Source organism: Stegostoma tigrinum, chromosome 24 (assembly GCF_030684315.1).
Source record: "Stegostoma tigrinum isolate sSteTig4 chromosome 24, sSteTig4.hap1, whole genome shotgun sequence".
Classification (NCBI taxonomy): domain Eukaryota; kingdom Metazoa; phylum Chordata; class Chondrichthyes; order Orectolobiformes; family Stegostomatidae; genus Stegostoma; species Stegostoma tigrinum.
In genome coordinates this window covers 43,124,219-43,144,710 of record NC_081377.1, presented here as the reverse complement: position 1 = coordinate 43,144,710, position 20,492 = coordinate 43,124,219, and the positions used below count along the sequence as shown (strand labels likewise).

General features: G+C 41.9%; 1 protein-coding gene across 2 annotated transcripts in view; it reads left to right on the top strand.

Annotated features, from left to right (window-relative positions):
• cd164l2 (CD164 sialomucin-like 2) overlaps positions 1-20,492 on the top strand; it is a 52,550-nt gene that overhangs the window by 13,080 nt on the left and 18,978 nt on the right. For both annotated transcript variants that reach the window (XM_048558186.2, XM_059654402.1), the window contains exons 3-4: positions 11,181-11,255; positions 18,633-18,668. In XM_048558186.2, the coding sequence (XP_048414143.1) occupies positions 11,181-11,255; positions 18,633-18,668 (111 nt within the window). The remainder of the gene's footprint in view (positions 1-11,180; positions 11,256-18,632; positions 18,669-20,492) is intronic.

Sequence of the window (20,492 nt, the reverse complement as noted above, 5' to 3'; positions counted from 1 at the left end):
TGCAGCCTTCAACACGTTGAGCACCTTGCCAAGATCTTCCCCACACCTCCACTTCTTCAAACAGCTGCTAAACCTCCAACAGACCACTGTTCGCAGCAAACTACCCAGCCTTCAGGACGATGTCAACCACAGCACTGTACAACCCTGTCATGGTAACTTCTAAGAATGCCACCCACCACATGCATGGCAGATACTGATGTGACTATGCCAATGTTGTCTATCTCTTACATTGCAGGTAAAGATGCCCTGAGGTATGGTATATTGGCAAAACAGTGTAGATGTTATGACAATGGATGAATGGCCACTGCAACAATCACCAGACAGGGGCTCCCCTCCCAGGTGGGAACACTTCAGCAGTCAAGGACATTCACCCTGGGATCTTTTGGGTTGATGTCCTCCAAGGTGGACCTCTGGATGCACAACATGCAGAGTCACCAAGCAGGGGCTGATAACCACATTCTGTACCCATGAGGATGATCTCGGCCAGGATCTTGGGTTCATGTCACACTCCAGGTGATTCCACCATACTACATTCTCTCGTACTCACATACATGCATGCACTCACACTCATTCACCACATAGCCTGTATCTGCCCATGCAAATCTCTTTTGTTCAAAAAGCACACGGTTGTATAGACAGTCAATGTGGTGTTTTATAAATTCCTCCTTTAGAAATAAAACCAGTCTGATCCCAAAACAAACCAATTCTAAACAGGGCCTCACACCCAATGTGCATTGTCTGACCTAAAATGTCACCACCTTCTTTACACTGATTAAAATCTTTCATTTTCTCAGGACAATGACTTCAAAGGAATTTAGGGATTTACATGTACGTGTTGATCAATTAAAACCTTCTAATTGATTTAAAGATTTTAACAGCATCTTGGGTTTGTTTAGTACATCCTCATCAGTGGTGTGACCTTTTTGATATTTTACTTATGAGTTCTATGTCTGGCCCTCTCCTAAAGGAGTAAGACTCCAAAAGCTGGTGTTTTCAAACAAGCCTGTTGGACCATAACCTGGTGTCGTGTGACTTTTGGCCGCCTTAACAAGGTCAAGCTAAATTATTTGAATTTATTGCAAGGATAACTTTTATGGTGTGTATGAATAGGTAATTTAATATACAATAGAGGGCATCAACCTTGTTAAAAAAAATTAAATGGGGTGAATGTTAAAGTCATTTTTTTCGGCCAAATTTGAAATACTGTTCTCAGTAATGTACCTCAGGAGGAATATGTTGATCTGAGAGGGTAGTTTTGAGAATCGGCCAAAATAATGGGCTAAAGGTTGGGGGCACTAGAACAGGGTGTGACATTGAAAATTAGCATGACAACTGATATTGGAAAGTAATTTACACAGGATAATTCAAGCCTGAACAGAAATGACAAATACTGTGCCCAATCCACAGAGATATGGAGTTCAAGTACAGTTCAGTTAAAACCCACTGGAGTTTCAACAAAAATAATGAGACTTACTGGCTGTCTCCTGTTACTAAATTGTCTCAATCCTTTTTCCCCCTCCTCTGTTAAATTTAACACATTGAGGTAAATTCTCAAATCCATAAACATCCCTTGTGTTGACCCAGTTGTGCAGCTTTGAAAGGAACTCTGCTTTGAGTGCAGGGCTGTTGCCTTTTTTAAAAAAAAAAGGTCTTTCCCTGATTGGGCATGTTACCACTGATCTCCTCCCCAAAACTCCCAGGCAAATGCACTTTTAACCTAGATAACAAAGCGTGAAGTGGATGAACACAGCAGGCCAAGCAGCATCTCAGGAGCACAAAAGCTGATGTTTCGGGCCTAGACCCTCTCTAATGAAGGGTCAAGGCCTGAAACGTCAGCTTTTGTGCTCCTGAGACGCTGCTGGGCCTACTGTGTTCATCCAGCTTCACACTTTATCTTGGATTCTCCAGCATCTGCAGTTCCCATTATCACTGATCCACTTTTAACCTATTGTATTTTCCAGGCAAATGACTCATGTTGCCCATTTTTAACGAGTGGATGGATGATCGTGATCTTTGTGCTTGTTTAGCATGACATCATTAACCAGGTTATACTTTTTACTCTCCCAGGATATAAAGACCTATTGGATTTAAATCATCTATTCCAAACTACAGAAATAATAACTTCTGGAATTGACAAGCAAGGATAGACATTGAGCTGCTGAAAAATAAGGCTGGAGAAGCAGCAAATAAATGGCAAAGGAACAGAATGGATACTTCTGCAACAATCTTAATGGTGGGAGACACCAGCAGCATACCAGAACTTCGAGAGTCAGGAGACAGAGGGGAGTATAGTGGTTTTCACTAAGGAGAAGGTGCAGAGGAAGCTATAAGGTCGGAAGGCAGATAAATTACCCAAATCAGACAAACTACACCCCCAGAGGTCTGAAAGAGACAGCCTAGGAGATTGTAGATTCATTGGTGATCTTTCAGGAATCACTCAAAAGAATAGATACACAAATTATTTTCCAAATGGTAGCGGCTTCAGAATCTGAAGCACAAAGGACCTTGGGAGTTTTAGTGTAGGATTGTCTTGAAGTTAACATGCAACTTCAGTTGGCATTTAGGAAGGTAAATACAATGTTGGTATTTATTTCAAGAGGTCTAGAATCCAAGGACAGATGTAATGTGTATGCTGTATAAAGCTCTAGTCAGACCACATTTGGAATATTGTGAGCAGATTCAAAGGGGAGGTGATGACCTAATGGTATTTATTCCTGGACTGTTAATCCAGAAATCTAGATAACAACATATTTGGAGGATCTGGGTTCAAATCCTATCATGGCAGATGGTGGAATTTGAGTTCAATAAAATATCTGGAATTAGGAATCAAATGATGACCATGAATCCAGTTGATCGTTTTGAAAAGCCCATCTGGTTCACTGCCCCTTTTTAGGGAAGGAAACTGCCACCTGTACCTGGTCGGGTTGCATGTGACTTCAGACCCACAGCAATGTGGTTGATTCTGAATTGTTTGCGCAGTAAATGCTGCCTAAGTGTTGGTTTTTTTCTTTCTTTTGGGTCCTGTTTGCAAGGAGGGATGTGCTGGTATTGGAGAGATTCCAGAGGAGGTTGACAAGAATGTTTCTGGGACTGAAAGGCTTGGAATGGATGATGGTTGAGGACTCTGGGTCTGTACTCGATGGAGTTTAGAAGGATGAAGGGGGATTTGATTGAAACTGTCATCATAGTGAGAGGCCTGGGTAGAGCAGATATGGAGAAGATGCTTCCACCAGTAGGAGACACTTGGGCCTGAGGGCACAGCCTTGGAATGAAGGGATGACCCATTAGAATGGCGATGAGGAGGGATTTCTTCAGCCAGAGTGATTAATCTGTAGAACTTATTGCTGGAGAAGACTGTGGAGGCCAAGTCATTGAGTGTACATAAGGCAGAGAGAAGTTCTCATTTGTAAGTGCATCCTGTCTTACAGGGATAAGGCAGGAGAATGAAGCTGAGATGAGAGATATCAGCCATGATTGAATGATGGAGTGAACTCAATGGGCTGAATGGCCTAATTCTGCCCTTGTATCTTATGGCCTAATAAAAGGTTTTTTGAAATCCCAAAGCGTTAATTTCATTTACAAATCCACTTGTAAGGGGGGAATGTTACAGGATTTTTCCCCAGTGACTCAGAGGGAAATGAGGAATAAACACTTCAAAGTCATGTCCTTACACCCTGCACTATACCCAAAATGATGTTTTATTTGTCAGAGGTCTTGGTACGCTAGCTATTGAAAGACTATCTACTTGCAGTATCATCTGGTGTTACACTGGAGATGCAACTTTTATTGCTTCAATAACTTATTGCTTCTGGCATTGGAAAAGTTGTTTGTGCCTGACATCTTGCAGATTTTAAAATCCGATGCATTTTACTCTTGGAAGAGAGGTGTTTCAAATGCGTTCCGTTCTACATTATTAAAACTCTCTCTTTCAATGAAAAACAATTGCTTGAAATAGCAGCTTGTTGTATATTGCAGATCTTAAAAAAAAGTTTTATTGCTCCATTTTGATCATTTCAGCTGATTTCTCCACGGTATCAAACAAATGAGATGGAGGACTTTATTTTTGTTTTTACATGTGCTTCCCATTAGCCTCTTGTCTAATAAATGTTGGTTTCATGTAATTTGGCCATTCTAATTTTTTTTCCTCTTTTTAGAAACAGTTTTAGTCCACGAAGATCCCAGCTATTAGATTAGCCAACAGCGTTGAGAAATCACTTCTGTATTTTTATCTACCATTGTAACAATTCACTCAACTCTATTTTGGGATGATGGTCTTGTCTTGTGAAGAAAGGTTGAACAGTTTTGGTCCTTTTGAAAGAGCAAGTTTTATTGAAACTTCTAAGATCTTGAGCAGAGATAATGGGAACTGCAGATGCTGCAGAATCCAAGATAAGTGTGTGGAGCTGGATGAACACAGCAGGCCATCTTAGGAAGATGTTGCTTGGCCCGCTGTGTTCGTCCAGCTCCACACTTTATCTAAGATCTTGAGCAGACTTGTCAGGCTGACTCAGAGGACCTTGTCTCTTCTACAAGAGACTAGAATTGGGACCCAGCTCAATAATGACCCCTTGCTTTCAAGACCGAGATGAAAATGTTTTTTGCTTTTGGTCAAGATTGCTGGCCTGTTATTCCCTTCCTCTGAAAGCAGTGGAGGCTGTCATTTGACCTTTCACAAGGTTTTTGCTAGACATTCGAGTGATGGCTTGTGCTGGTGGGCAAACAGGAACGTGGAGTGGTTACAACGACCAGATTAGTAATTATCTTGCTGAGTGGCCAAATCCTAGAGGCATAGTCATACAGCTCAGAGAGAGACCCTTTTGGTCTGATCATCCACACCAACCTGCTATCAGAATCTGACCTGGTCCCATTTGGCCCATAATCCCTCTAAACACTTCCTGTTCATGTACCCATCCAGATACCTCTTTCAATGTTGTAACTGTACCATCCTTCACCATTTTTTTTAAAAGCAGATCATTCCATGCACACACCAACCCCTGTGAAAAGTAGCAGAGGTAGTGGCTCAACCCTTGGACTGGGAGATAATGGGAACTGCAGATGCTGGAGAATCCAAGATAAGTGTGTGAAGCTGGATGAACACATGCCAAGCAGCACAAATGCATTTTAACTCCACCTCCCATTCCTCAGACGACATGCCCATCATGGGCCTCCTGCAGTGCCACAATGATGCCACCCGACGGTTGCAGGAACAGCAACTCATTCCGCTTGGGAACCCTGCAGCCCAATGGTATCAAGTGGATTTCACAATTTTCAAAATCTCCCCTTTACCCACTGCATCCCAAAACCAGCCCAGCCTGTTCTTCCTCTCTCCTATCCCTTCCTCCCACCCCAAGCCGCACCTCCATTTCCTACCTACTAACCTCATCCCGCCTCCTTGACCTGTCTGTCTTCCCTGGACTGACCTATCCCCTCCCCACCTATACTCTCCTCTCCACCTATCTTCTTTTCTCTCCATCTTCAGTCCACCTGCCCCCCCCCCCCACCCCACTCCCTATTTATTCCAGAACCCTCTTCCCCATCCCCCTCTCTGAAGGGTCTAGGCCCGAAACGTCAGCTTTTGTGCTCCTGAGATGCTGCATGGCCTGCTGTGTTCATCCAGCTCCACACATTGTTACCTTGGACCAGGAGCCTGGGTTTCAAGTCCCCCTTGCTCCAGAAGTGTGTAATAACAGCTCTGAATGGTTGATTAGAAAAATTGTCAATTTTCCTTTGAAATTATGCCTCCTTTGTTTCTTTTTAGAAATGATAGGCAGGAGGTTTTGGAGAGGGTTTGAGGAAAAGTTTTCACCCAGAGGATGGTGGGGGTGGGGTTTGGAATGCACTGCCTGTTGAGGCAGGAAAGCTCTCAACCTTGAAAGAGTATTGGGGTGAGCCACTCAATGTTATGACCTTCAAGGTTATGTGCCAAGTGCAAGAAACTAACACTAATGTTGTTTTAGCATGGCTTTGGCAATATAGCCTTGATGGGCTGAAAGGTCTCTACTGTGTTGTATGAAAATGTTAAAGCCAATGTATCAGTGCAAAGCCTTGGTTCTGACTTCACTCTATTGCTGCTGTTCTGGGAAGTACTTGAACCCTTGACAACATGCTGAAAGCAACACCATTTTGTAAACTACTTTCGACACCATCCTGTCCTAACCTGTCGTGGTGGGGTTTTTCAGTTTTAATGGTGATGCCAACATTTGATTTTGGCTTTGAAAGTTGCCATTCTTCCTCTAGCTTTCAAGAGAACTGTAAGTGCTAGACAAATCTTACATTTTTGGATTAGCGTAGATCCTTGTTGGAGTTTCCTACTTGAATGTATTTTCTCTTTTAAAATTTGAGGCGTTTGATTCCAAAATGTAGTTTCTGTGAAGCATCTCTTATAAATCCAGGGAATTGTCACTTTTTTAGTACTGGAGCTCTGCAGCAGGTGGAAACCCAGGTGTCATCTGTTCCTAGTGACTGGTTCCGCACGGTATTTGCAATATGTAAACCGATGCCTTGTTTGTTCAATTATAACATCAGAGACCTAATTCGGTTGCAGTAACATCACCTTGCACGTAATCCAACCTTGATCGGTTAGTTATCCTCCAGTATCATATCACTGTTGCCAAGTAACACCCTGGTACTGAATTAATACACTCTAAAATTTAGATTCTGTTGGAGGACTTTGCCTGACTTTAGAAGTAAGTCTGTACGCTCAAGCACAGGAATTGCGTGTGGCATAAACACTGAATTGCCTTAATTGCTGGGAGTACCACAACAGAATTTTTAAAAATTTGCATTTACATAGACCCTAACTTCCCACATGCCTTTAGCCAATAGACTACCAGTGACTTCATTACAGCGATTGCCAATTTATGAATGTGAGAACTAAGAAAGCTTGTACTTCTGTATCTGATCCCATACAGAGAGGTATTTTTCACAGGTATGTATGAACCTGTCTGTGTGGGATCAGATACAGAAGTACAAGCTTTCATTAGTTTCTGTACTTCAGGAGAGGCCTCACTAATGTACTGTACAACCTCAACAACATGACGTCCCAACTCTCATACTGAGGTCTAAGCTGCAAGGGCAAGCGTGCTAAACTCCTTCTTAACCACCCTGTCCACATGTGACACATTTCAAAGAATTATATATTCAAACCCTTAGGTCCGTGTTCTACAATTCCTCCCCAGGGCCCTAACACTTAAATGTATAAGTCTTGCCCTTATTTGTTTTACCAACATGCAACACCTCACATTTTATCCAAATTAAATTCATCTACCACTCCTGAGCCCATTGGCCCAATTGATCAAGATTCTTTTATAATCTTGGATGACCTTTTACTATCTGCTATACTGCCAATTTTGGTGTTGTCTGCAAATTTACCAAGCAGTCCTCCTAAATTCTCATTCAAATCATTAATACAAATGATGAAAAACAGTGGACTGTATACTGATTCCCTGTGGAACATGGCTGTTCACAGGCCTCCAGTCTGGAAAAGCCAGGACCACCCTCTGTGTGTCTCCTAACTTCAAGCCAATTTTGTATCCAATTGGCCAGTTTCCCCCTGAATCCCATGTGATTTTGATTTTACTAACTAGTCTACCGTACAGAGCACTCAGACTTTTTTGTTTACGTGGACTTCAGCAATGCTTACTGTTCTGTCCTCCAATTTTTTTGATAACTTCCTCAAGTTTGTGCAAGGAAAATTGTAGTTCACAAAGCCATGCTGCCTATCCCTAATCAGCCCTTGCCTCTCCAAATGCATGTAAATCCTATCTTTCAAAATCCCCTCCAATAACTTGCCCACCACTAAAGTTTGAAGCTCAGATCTGTGTAGTTCTCAGACTTCCCCTTATAGCATTTCTTAAAGGTGCAACATTCACCACCCTCTGGTAATCACCTGTGGTTATAGATGCAAAAAAACTTTTATTTTGCTACAGACCCTGCAATTTCCTGCCTGATTTCCCACAACATTCTGGGATACACGTGATCAAGTTCCACAGATCTAAACACCCTTTTTTGTGTGGTTTCTAAGACATCCGGTATTTCCTCTTCTGTAATGCGCTCTGTTTTGAAAACGTCACTGTGTTTACTTCCCTGCGTCCTCTAGCCTCCATTTCTTTCTCCACAATTTAAAAACTGACAAAATATTCATTTACTAGCTCTGCATGTCCTGAGGTTCAACAGCAGTAAATCTACAACCACTGTACCCTATGGCAAAGGTCTTCCAGAAGAGGCCTGCTTGACTGTTTTAAGGAGCAGAATGGTTGGCCACTTCTGACTTTAGCCACAAGGTTACAAATTACCTGTGCACTTTTTTTGTGCATCTCTGCTTGGAAAACACAGCCTTTGTCATTTTGAACTTTTTTCAAAATCGTAACTTCATATTAAATTGCAACTGTCCCGTGCCCACCCATCCTTCCCTGCCTATTTGTTAACCCCTAATTTACGGGAATCTAACACACATTGCTTGATGATAACTGAAATGTTATGACTGAAAGATCTCTTGTAAGTCTGACTCTGAGCCTAATGTGGTTTTCAGACAGTGTAAACAGGCAAACCATTGTTCATTCAGTAATATAATCCTATTGCTTAACTCTTTGTAAGCGAACAGAGATGTAACCAGTTGTGATTTCTTCTGAATTGCACATACAACCATAAAACTTGCTTCAAAGGTTTTATTAGAAGTGGCTGTTTGCTGTTCTGGAGCAGGGAACTCTGTTTATAGTAGATCCAAATTTTGCACTAAGAATAACAATCAGACTGCTATATTGCACGCTGCCACTATAAATTAAATCTAACATCCACACGTGCAGTTAAGCGCGCATGTCGGAAGTAGCTATCTGTTTATGCTCTAATCCTGCTGAGTTGCACAAAACAATTAACTTGCCAAAAGACTCTGAACAGAAGCAGATGCAAGGCATAAAGTGTTAGTCATTTGCCCAATGATCACAATAAACTTGGTTCACAAAAACAAGCTTGTAATTAATTTCTTTAAATGGCTGAGTCTTATTTGTTACTGTATCTGGCAATGCAAGCTAACATTTCTTACCCGCAAGTATGGAGTCTCATTTCTTCAGATATTAACTCTTTGGAGACATAATTTTACCCTTCTAATCCTAAATGGTGGAATGCTGCTCTCTAGATTTAGATTTTTAGGATTGGATTTTACTGTGGTATGTACTCCAGTACAGGAGTACAGTGAAAAGTGTATAATATCACCACACGAGGTACCATCTTTGGCACAAAGGTACTCGGGTACAAAGTAGTAAGAAACACTTTTTTAAAAAGCTAAGCATTACCTTCACTTAAGTAGAAATATCAGGACTCAAAGGGGAATCGGAAATTGGGATAGAGTGCGAAACGGGCTAAGAAATTTAAAACCAAGAGGTGTTTACTTCCAATTAGCCACCCATACTAATCTGATTTACAGATGAATAGTATTGACCTTGTGTGAGTTTAAGATGTGAGCAGCAGAGTATGGGAGATGGGATGTTTAAGCCGAAAAGCATTAGTGATCAATTCTATAGGAATGGATAAGGATGAGGCATGGGTAGAGTTGAGATATTGATGTCTGAAATGTGGAACTTGTTCAGCTGGAAACCTTTGTTTTGGGTTCTGCTTGGTCATTTAGAATGAGATGTATTCCACCTTGAAAAGAAACAACCTTTTATTTTAGTCCCAGTGAGAATAACCTGTTAGAATGCTGCTTGGATTCAATTTCATTGAATCCTGTCCAATGATAATTCTTACTGTTTCTATTTTGGACTGTTGGATTAGCTTGGAAGTTTACCTGGCAGTTTTCCACCCCTTTTTTTTTTGAGGAAAAAGAACGTTAAGGTTTCTGTATGTCAGGTTCATGGCTTAATTTATTTGCTGTTATAGTTTGAAAGCTGACTTCATTTTTTTTCTTTAAGTTAGTCATACAGCATAGAAACAGACTGCTCAGCCCAGCTCATCCAGACTGACCAGGTCTCCCAAAATGACCTTTTTCCCATTTGCTTGTTTGACTTGTATCCCTCAAAGCATTTTGCTACTCATAGACCTGTCTGAACACCTTTTTAAACATTGTAGGTGGTAGAGACTAGTACACAGTTAGAACCGGCAACTCATTCCCTCAGCTCGCTGCCCTGTGTGGAGAAAATTGCCTCTCGGCTCTCTTGTTTAATTCTGAGATACTCTTCCAAAGATAGCTCTTATCTCTTGCTGGTCAGTAAGAAACTCTGACTGTCTGACCCATTTGAGTCTTAAGGACCACTAATGCTTTGGGGGGATGGTGTTGTAAACCTACAGCTGCCACCTTTTCAGGGGACACTTGAGCCAGTTGGTCAAATGCCACTCAGTGCAAATTTTAATTGCTTTTGCAACGGTTAACTTCCATTTTCTGTCTCTTTGGATGAGTTTCTACTCCCTGGCCCCTGATGACCTGTGGAAGAGAAAATTGGGACTAGAAGCCAATTGGCTAAATAGATAAACAGCTCTCAAGGCTAATCAGGTCAATGGATCTCCTGTCATCCAGGGACATGTTTTAGCTCCCATTTCTGTATCTTGATAAGGGACATGTATTATATTCACTCACTGCCAACCCTGAACTATATTTCCCTTACTGTACAAGAATAAAATTTATCCTCACATGCAGTCATCTGAGTGCAGCGAGAAGCTTGTAATGTCACTTCTTGGCCCCCATCTTGGGTACAGGATACCTAGGTGCAGATATTTTGTCGCAGAATTGAAATACTAAAATAGACTAGCATGGGAACACAGAATTTAAAAGCCCAGAGTGTGAATAAAAAGTGTATTTTAAAGTTTGCAAGTTCCATGTACATCTTTGGGGCAGGTGCTGGAAAATGGGATCAGAATAGCTAGGCGGTTGTTTGTGACCAGTGCAGATGTGATGGGGGCCATAGAGCCTTTTGCTGAGCTGTAGATCTCTATTGTTCTGTATAGTTTGTGGCAGATTTTTTTTTAAAGCTTCAAATGCATTTCCTGTTCAGAGAACCTCTGGTCGAGCAGCATCGATGGAGAGAGAACGGTTAATAATGTTTCAATTCCAGTTACCCTTCTGAAAAGTAACAGTAATTACTTTTGTAACAACTGCTCTGAAAATTTTAGCGACAGTAAGAAAACTTTCTACTTGTTCAAGGGGCACCTGGGGTAAAGTAGTAAAACTGAGTTTTTTTTTAAACTTTCAGAAATCTTTTGTGTTGAAAAGACATCCGAAAATCTCACGGCCTGCAGTATACATGACGAAGTTTCAATGTGTGAAGGTAGGAGAAATGATGTGATTTTGACACTGCCTGACTCATGCCTTGCTGTTCCCAGAATGTAAAGCTTCTCTGGCTCGCTCTTGCGTTCTCTCACAATTCGAGACCTTACTTGAAGAAAGTGTACCTGTGCTTTGTTTAGATAACGGAGGTTCCAGTTGAGCATTTTGAACATTGCACATGAGAGAAACAATTATTTTAGTCTCAGTGACAGCAATCTACTATCAGCTAAAGGATTTTGTGGTGGGACTTGTTAAACAACATGGTGACCTTTTGCTCCTCATGTCACTGCATGCTGCAAATAGCTTTGAGTGATGTAGAAAAGCTTTTTTCTCTACTTCTACACCTCCTTGATCTTTTGGAGTACGTAATTCTGAAGGCAGAACTGTCTGGGTGACGCATTTCTTCCTCGTCCAGTCTTAAATTGGAGGCTGTTTATTGAGATGTTTGTGTTTGCTTTTTTAAAAGTAAAAATTGGGATGTGGGTTTTGCTGGCTGGCCAGCATTTATTGCCCCTCCCTCCTTTCCCATGAGAAGGTGGTGATGGTGCTACATTCTTGAACTGCTCCTGTAGGTTGACCCACAATACCCATGGGGAGGGACTTCCAGTGACACTGAAGGAACAGCGATATGTCTCCAAGTCAGAATGGTGAGCACTTGGAGGGGAACTTCCAGGTGGTGATTTGCTACCCTTGTCCTTGTAGATGGAAGTGGCTGTTTTTGTTTGGAAGATGCAGTTGAAGGAGTTTGGTGAATTTCTGTATTACATTTTGTAAATGGTGCACACTGCTACTGAACACTGGAGATGGAGTGAATAAAAGCTTGCAGATGTGGTGCCAATCAATGGGCAGCCCTGTTTTAGAGGATATCAAGATTTTTGTGCACTGTTGAAACTACACCTGCCCAGGGAAGTGGGGAGTGTTCCATCATACTTCTGACTTTTTTGTGTCCTATTTTTGGCATCTACTCTGTCATGCCCTTCAGTCTTTGTATGTTTCAGTAAAATTACTACTTTTCTAAACACCAATGAATACAGGCACAAACTATCCAACCTATTGTCATAGGTTCCTGGAATGAAACAGGTGTCCTTTTTTCCCCACCCCCCACCCCAATTTCCCCAGCATATGCTTTCTTCTTCCATTTTCATTCTGTGCATTCTCTTAACCATATTCCTTTTGCAGCCTTTGTATCCTCTTCTCCACTCGCCTCCTTATTTACCTTCTGTACCTTTTTTGGCAAATTTTGGTTACAGTACAGAGTAGTAGGAACTGCAGGTGCTGAAGAATCTGTGACAACAAGGTGTAGATCTGGATGAACACAGTATGCCAAGCAGCATCCGAGGAGCAGGAAGGCTGACGTTTTGGGCCTTGACTAGTCGACCACTCCTCCAAATTTGCAATATAGACTGTAAATAACTACGGCTCCTTCACTGATTCCTGCACTTCCCCATGAAGTTGAGGGTTGTTGACCTGAAGATGGCCAAGTCATCCTGACGTTTGTTTGTTTGTTTGTTTATTTTTTCCCAGTATTTAGTTTAAACCCTCTATGATAATCTGTCACTCCAACACCACCAGCTCTCGTGTGTTTAGTTTTCTCCGTGGTCCCTTTATCAAATACTTCTTGGAAACCCCAAATACAATGCATCTACTGGTTTCCCTTTTTTAAATCCATTCTGCTTGCTACATCCCTAAAGGACTCCAATAAATTAGTCCAATGTGATTTTCCCCTTTTTCGTCCAGCCATGTTGACTCTAAATTACCTCAGCAATGGATTCCAGCATTTTTCCAACAACCAGTGTTATTTCCTGTTTCTGGCTCCCTTCTCCATTTGTCCTTTTTTTTTTTGCTAGATGCATTATGTTTGTTTTTTCTTTTTATTAAATCTTCCTAAAATGTAGAGTATTTTGGCAGGTATAACCATTGTATCCTGTATCTCTGAATCTACCTTTTTGAAGACCCTCCAGGAGCAGAGCATCCGTCAGATTCCTCAGTCTTTGGTTCCATTAGACTTCTCAATACTTTATTTTTCTCTAGTGCCTTTGTGTATTGATTTAAGTTCCTCCCTCATTTTTCACTTTTTGTTTAAAAAAATTTTCTACTATCACAGTGGTGATCCCATGAAGACCAATGCAAAATGCTTTCTCAAAATCATTGCTATTGCTTTGTTTCTCAGTTTCATTCCCGAAGTGGATCCAAGGAGGAGATGAGACCACCGTCGTCTTACTTTTTTGAAGCTCACTATTGCAATATGTCCTTTCACAGTCTTTATTTTTTTCTTTCAATTTGACACAATCCCTAAATTTCATAGCACTGGGTGTTTTCTCTTGGCTAACGTTTTTAGGAATGGAGCAACTGGTTGGACCCCTTCATACCTTCCATAGTATTTTGTTATAGAAAAGTGAGATAGTTACATTACATTCAGCCTCTTTAAGCCTCTCCTGGCTTTCTCTAAAAAGTTTATTATCCCACTCATCTGCCTCTAAAGATGTCAAATTTCTCTCCTTCGCTGAGAGTTACAAATAAAATGAATGGGAGGTCTTTGCTAGGGTGGAGGTTGTCAAGACTGGCCGGCATATTTTTAAGGTGAGAAGAGTAAAATTTAAAGATGTGAAGGGTAATTTTTTAAAGACTTGCTGTGCTCTGTGTTCCAAAGGAAGTGGTGAATGCAGATATAGTTACAATTTTAAAAGGCATTTGGATATATATACACGTATAAGAAAAGTTTGGAGGGATATTAGCCAAGTGTGGGCAGGTGAGACCAGTTTAGTTGGGATTAAGGACGGCATTAGACCAAAAGGGCCCATTTCCATGCTGTAAGCCTATGTGTCTGTGAATCTATTTACCCAAATCTAGATTTTTGAATCTGTCTACTGGCCATCAGTGCATTCCATATTCAAAACCACTCTGATTTATTTTTTAACGCACAATTTTCCCTGTTCATTTTTTAAATTCTTTTGTCAATCACTCTCTACATGTGTTTCCTCAGATTATTGACCCTTCAGCCAAAGGAAACCATTTCTATGCACTGTTCAGATAGTATTTTAAGCCGCTATGCAATGAATTAGTTTTATTGAACATTTGGTTAACAACTTTTTGCAAGGTATTAAGACTTGCCCGTCTTCATCAAAGGCTAGGAATGACGCCGTTATGCTGTGTGATCCAATGCCATTACAATGATATCCAAAGATACCATAAAACATGAGCTGATTGGCCTCCTCTTTCTCTGGCAAGTCCACTACACCATTCATTTGAGATAGTGGTTGATTTATTAATCCTCAACTCCACTTTTCCTGCCTTACCCTAAAACCCTTAATGCCCTTCCTGAATTAAAAAGCTCTCTCTGCCTTGAATATACTTAATGAGACACAGCCCTCTGTAGTAAAGAATTTCACAGATTCATTACTTTGAGAGAACAAGTTCCTCCTCATCTGTCTTAAATGCACAGCCTGTTATTTTGAGGTTGTCCTGTTACCCTAGGCTCTCCACAAGGGGAAACAATCTCTCCACATCTACTCCAAGTCCTCAAGAATTATCTTTCAATAAAGTCACCATTGCATCTGACCCTCTTTCAGATGTTCTTGGACTACAATAGCTCAATGGCTTCATTTCTCAAATGTTCTAGTACAGTTTTTGAACATAGAACATTACAGCACAGTACAGGCCCTTCGGCCCTCGATGTTGTGCCGACCTGTCATACCGATCTCGAGCCCATCTAACCTACACTATTCCATGTACGTCCATATGCTTATTCAATGACGACTTAAATGTACCTAAAGTTGGCGAATCCACTACTGTTGTAGGCAAAGCGTTCCATTCCCTTACTACTGAGTAAAGAAACTACCTCTGACATCTGTCCTATATCTTTCACCCCTCAATTTAAAGCTATGCCCCCTTATGCTCGCCATCACCATCCTAGGGAAAAGGCTCTCCCTATCTAACCCTCTGATTATTTTGTATGTTTCAATTAAGTCACCTCTCAACCTTCTTCTCTCTAATGAAAACAGCCTCAAGTCCCTCAACCTTTCCTCGTAAGACCTTCCCTCCATACCAGGCAACATCCTAGTAAATCTCTCTCTCTCTTTTTCCTAAAAGGATTAGCTTGCAATATCTTGAGGATGGTTCCCTATGAATGAAAGTGTTAGGATGTTGGCTTTCTGAGGTGATGAAATAATTCCATGACACATCAATGATTACTGCTCTTCATTGAGTAACTCAGTCAGAAGAATTCATAATGTGAGGAATTAGAAAATGGCCTTTACAAGAGGTGAACCATTGCCAAGCCTAGATGGTGCAAAAAAGTGGTTTTGTTTTAGTTAGAATTGTGTAGTAAGTCAAAATGTTTGAAAGGAGGCATAATTGGTCGAGGCACGTTCCTTTTAAGAGAAAGTGATTTCAACTTAAAAGCTGAAATCAACCTGTAAATATTACTGTGATAATGGGAACTGCAGATGCTGGAGAATCCAGGATAACAGTGTGGAGCTGGATGAACACAGCAGGCCAAGCTGCATCTCAGGAGCTCTCTGACGAAGGGTCGAGGCCCGAAACGTCAGCTTTTGTGCTCCTGAGATGCTGCTTGGCCTGCTGTGTTCATCCAGCTTCACACTTTGCTATCTGTAAATGTTACTGTTCTGTCTCCTCAGCTCACTTTTCTTGCCACTGCTCCCCCTGTCTTCAACACCACTAGCACTGTGACTATTTCTGCTACTACAGGTAAAATGAAAGGCATTACTCACTAAAACACTCTCTCGGATGAATGACTGAATTAGATGTTTTTAATTTTAAAGTTTAGTTTTGATGGTTATGGCAGAATGTTTTTTGGTCCTTTGAACTCTTGTAGCACACGCTTTAAAACTGAAGGACCATGTTTTGAGTTCCATTATCTATCGGTTCAGCTCACTCCAGTTGGACAAGGGTTGAGTGATTTTAGGCCTTTCAGTGGAGCCTGTTAATGTGAAATATTAAAACCCTCAATGCAACAGCACACAACTTGCCAGCCTGCTGTGAAAACATACATATCGGCATATATTTTTCTCCCTTTTTTTGTTTTGAAGGTGATGGGTTAGCAACCATTTTTGTTCCAGGTCTCATTGACATCCTTCCAAAGGGAGCATGCATTTAAGTTGAGACAGTGGAAGTTTAAAGGAGATGTTGAGGGGGAAGTTTCCTACAGTGGTAGGAGTGTGGAATGCAGTGTCGGGTGTGGTGGTGTAGTCAGACATGATAGTGCTGTTTAACAAACTCTTAGATAAGCTCATGAATATGCAAGGGATGGAGGGCTATGGACCATGGGCAAGCGGAAGGGATTAGTTTAATTTGGCAACTTGTTTGGCACAACACTGGGCCATAGGGCCTGTACTTGTGCTGTACAGTTAAATGTTCTAAATACAACACTAGAATGTGCTAGGGTGGCACAGTGGCTCGGTGATTAGCACTGCTACCTCACTGTGCCAGGGACCCAGGTTCGATTCCATCCTCGAGCAACTGCCTGTATGGAGTTTGCTCATTCTCCCTGTCTCTGCGTGGGTTTGCTCTGGTTTCTGCACCCCCCCCCCCCCCCCCCCCCCCCCCCACAACACAGCCCAAAGATGTGTAGGCCAGGTGGATTAGCCATGCTAAATTACCCATAGTGTCTAGGGATGTGTAGATTAGGTGGGTTATAGGAGGATGGGTCTGGATAGGATGCTTTGAGGGTGGTGAGGACTTGTTGGGCCAAAAGGCCTGTTTCTACCCTGTAGGAGTTCCAATATCTATGCGGGAGAGTTTTAACGAATTTATGGCAAGGACTTCAGGAATTTTTCATATTTTAAACCAGAACACATTTTTGATCCCTGACTCCATACGCTCTGATAATTGATTAACATGGTGGCTGTGGTCAAATCTGCTGTGTCCTAGCATCAGGGTCCCAGGCTTGATTTCCCACCCTCGGGTGACTGTCTGTGTGGAGTTTGCACATTCTCCCTGTGTCTGTGTGGGTTTCTTCGATGTGCTTGGTTTCCTCCCGTAATCCAGAAATGCACAGGTTAGAGTAGATTGGCCATGCTAAATTACTCAGCCTGCACATTCCTGGACACCATAAGTGGGTTAGCTGTGGGAAATGCAGGGATAGGGTTGGGAGATGGCTCTGGGTGGGATGCTCTTTAGAAGGGCTGTGTGGACTTGTTGGGCCAAGTGGCCCGTTTCCACACTTTGGGGATTAAATGAAACGGTAAAGGCATCATAATGTTTCAGCCATAAACAAGTCTTGGGGCATTGGGAGAAGAATCGACCTTTGTCAAAGACTTGACTGAATTTTCCGTTTTTTTCCTCTCATCCATTCAATACATGTTGATTACAATCAATCAACCAATCAGTGAAAGTTTTTTTTGTTTTCTCCTATAGCATTTTTTAAAACTGGGGGCCAACTTTTGATTTTAAGGTTTTGTACCAGTTCATTTTTGGTCGTTGGGCTGAGTTAATTGGATGCCGGTTTGTGATTTCAACGGTGTGGGTTCAACTCGTGAACTTGGTGAGGTTGCCATCAATGTTCTCCAACGTTACCCTCACCTGAGGTGAGGTAGTCCTCTGGTTTAACCAAATACCAGTCCACCCCGCTATCCCTGAGAGAGGACGACTATGATGACTTTACCTCCTTGATCAGCTGGATTATTAGTATGATATGGTATGTACTCTATTTCATCTGCCCTCCAGTTGAATTCCCCATGCCTCTAACCTGTTAACATTGGGAATCATTTTCCCTTTGTTTGATTATTGTGTATTACAGAATGTGATGGCTGGTATTTTATTAATCAACTCAGACAGCAGTGGCTCAATACTTTATACAGTGCCCTGCAAACTTCATTAGGGACATGGGGTCTGGGCGACTGATTTTTCTTTGCCCCAGTGATTCCAATCTGACACAAAAGTGCCTGTAAATGTTTTGAGGAATTGTAGTCACAAGGCATAGAGCTGGATGGACACAGCAGGCCTAGCAGCATCAGAGGAGCAGGAAGGCTGACGTTTCGGGTCTAGACCCCTCTTCAGAAAATAAAGGATGCTGCTAGGCCTGCTGTGTTCATCCAGCTCAGCACCTTGTTACCTCAGATTCTCCAGCATCTGCAGTTCCTACTGTCTCTGAGGAATTGTAGTGCTAATTTATTTTTATTTAAATTTCTGTCCTTTTTTCTTCCACCATGCAGTTACTTTTTTTAGCTTTTCAACAAAAATAACAGCTTGCGTACCTTTTTCAGTGGTGGAAATAGAAATGCAAACTTGAAATTTTTAAGAGGGAATTTAAATTCTATGCTAATCAATTTTTTTTCATTTTTATTCTCCTCCTCCTCCTCCTCCTCCTCCTCCTCCTCCTCCTCCTCCTCCTCTTCCTACCCTGCCCCCCAAAAAACAGCTGCCACTACTACTAAAGAAGCTTTGCCCACTACAGGTACATTTTGTATTTACTGAGTGATACCTCCTATTTATTAACAGTAGGAGGTAATGTGGATTATGTAATACTAACACAAGAAATCCTGGTTTGTTTGGGGTTGTTTTTGAGCTGTAAATGTATTATTCAGCTGTTTTTCATCAGGATAGACTTAGCTCTTGGGATGCAGTGAAAGGATTACAATTCAAGTGCTGCAGTCTGTCTGGATGCAAGTTTGGGAGAAACTGACTTTGCATCTTGTTAATGGGTGAAAACAGACTGCAGAAAGAATGTTTGCATGACCTTTGTAAAAGTTAGGCATTAACATGGGAGTTTTGATGCATTTCAAAAATTATTTTTTTTCCCTAGTTTAAATTGTGACAATTCGGATGCAAATAGAACAGAACAGTACAGCACAGGAACAGACTCTTCAATCTACGATGCTGTGCCAAACATGATGCCAAATTAAACAAATCTAATAGCTGCACAGAATAACATGCTCTCATCCCCCTAGATGAATGGACTACCCAGAATGCTGCAAGTTTGTGTTTTTTTTGTCTTTAGACCGGATAAGACTTCTTCTGCTGTGTAAAATGAGGATGTGCGGTATTGGTAGAATCTTTCCAAGGTGCTTACCATCTGCTAATCAATATTTTAATGGACCATTTAGAGACCATGTATACTAATTTTTATGGCCAAATATCATCCATTCTTTGAAAAAGATAGCCCCCTCTTTCCACAGCTGTGTCAGGACAGCTGTTGTGATTTCTCTTTTAATGCAAGTATATTTGCCAATGTATTGCGCATTGAATACCAATATTGCTTTATCCACTACAACAATCTGGATTCTGTCTAGCTACAAAGTCTAAGAAATTGCGCCGGATGGATCATCTGGCATTGACCCAGACAGTGGCAGAAACAACCCTCCTGCGCAAAGTCCTCCTCACTAACATCTGGGGGTTAGTACTAAGATTGGGAGAGCTGTCTCTCCAATTAGTTTATGCAGCAGCCTGACATTGTCATACCCCATGGTATCATGCCTTCTAGACAATGTCCCAAACACTACCACCACTGTCCCTGAATGTGTCCTACTGGCAGGCAAGACCCAGCAGAGGTGGTGGCGCGGGAGGATGCAGTATCAAGCAGCAGCTGCTTAGTGACTGCCCTTTAACATTCAACGGTGTTACCATCACAATCTCCCACTATCAACATCCTGAGAGTTATCATTGACCAGGAACTCGACCAGACTCTCCACATGAACAGAGTGGCTACAAGAGCAGGCCAGAAGGTGGGAATACTGCAGCAAATAACTCCCCTCCTGACTCCCTAAAGCCTGTCCACAATCTACAAGGCACAAGACAGGAGTGTGATGGAATACTCCCCACTTGTGTGGATGAGCGCAGCCCCAACAATGCTCAAGAAGCTTGACACCATCCAGGACACAGCAGCCGCTTGATTGGCACCACATCCGCAAGCATTCACTCCCTCCATCGCCGACATGCAGTGCACACTGCTACTGTCTACAAGATGCACTGCAGAAATTCACCAAAGATCCTTAGAGAGCACCATCCAAACCCATGAACACTTCCATCTAGAAGAACAAGGGCAGCAGAAATATAGGAACAACGCTACCATCAAGTTCCCATTGAAGCCATTTATCATTCTGACTTGGAAATATATCGCCATTGACTCGGTGGCAGTGAAGGAATGTATTGAAATTCCCTCTAATGGCCTTGTCTGTCAACCCACAGCAGCGGACTGCAATAGTCCAAAGGGACAGCTCAGCATCACTTCAAGGTCAGCGAGGGATGGGCAATAAATGCTGGCCACCTGCAATGCCACGTC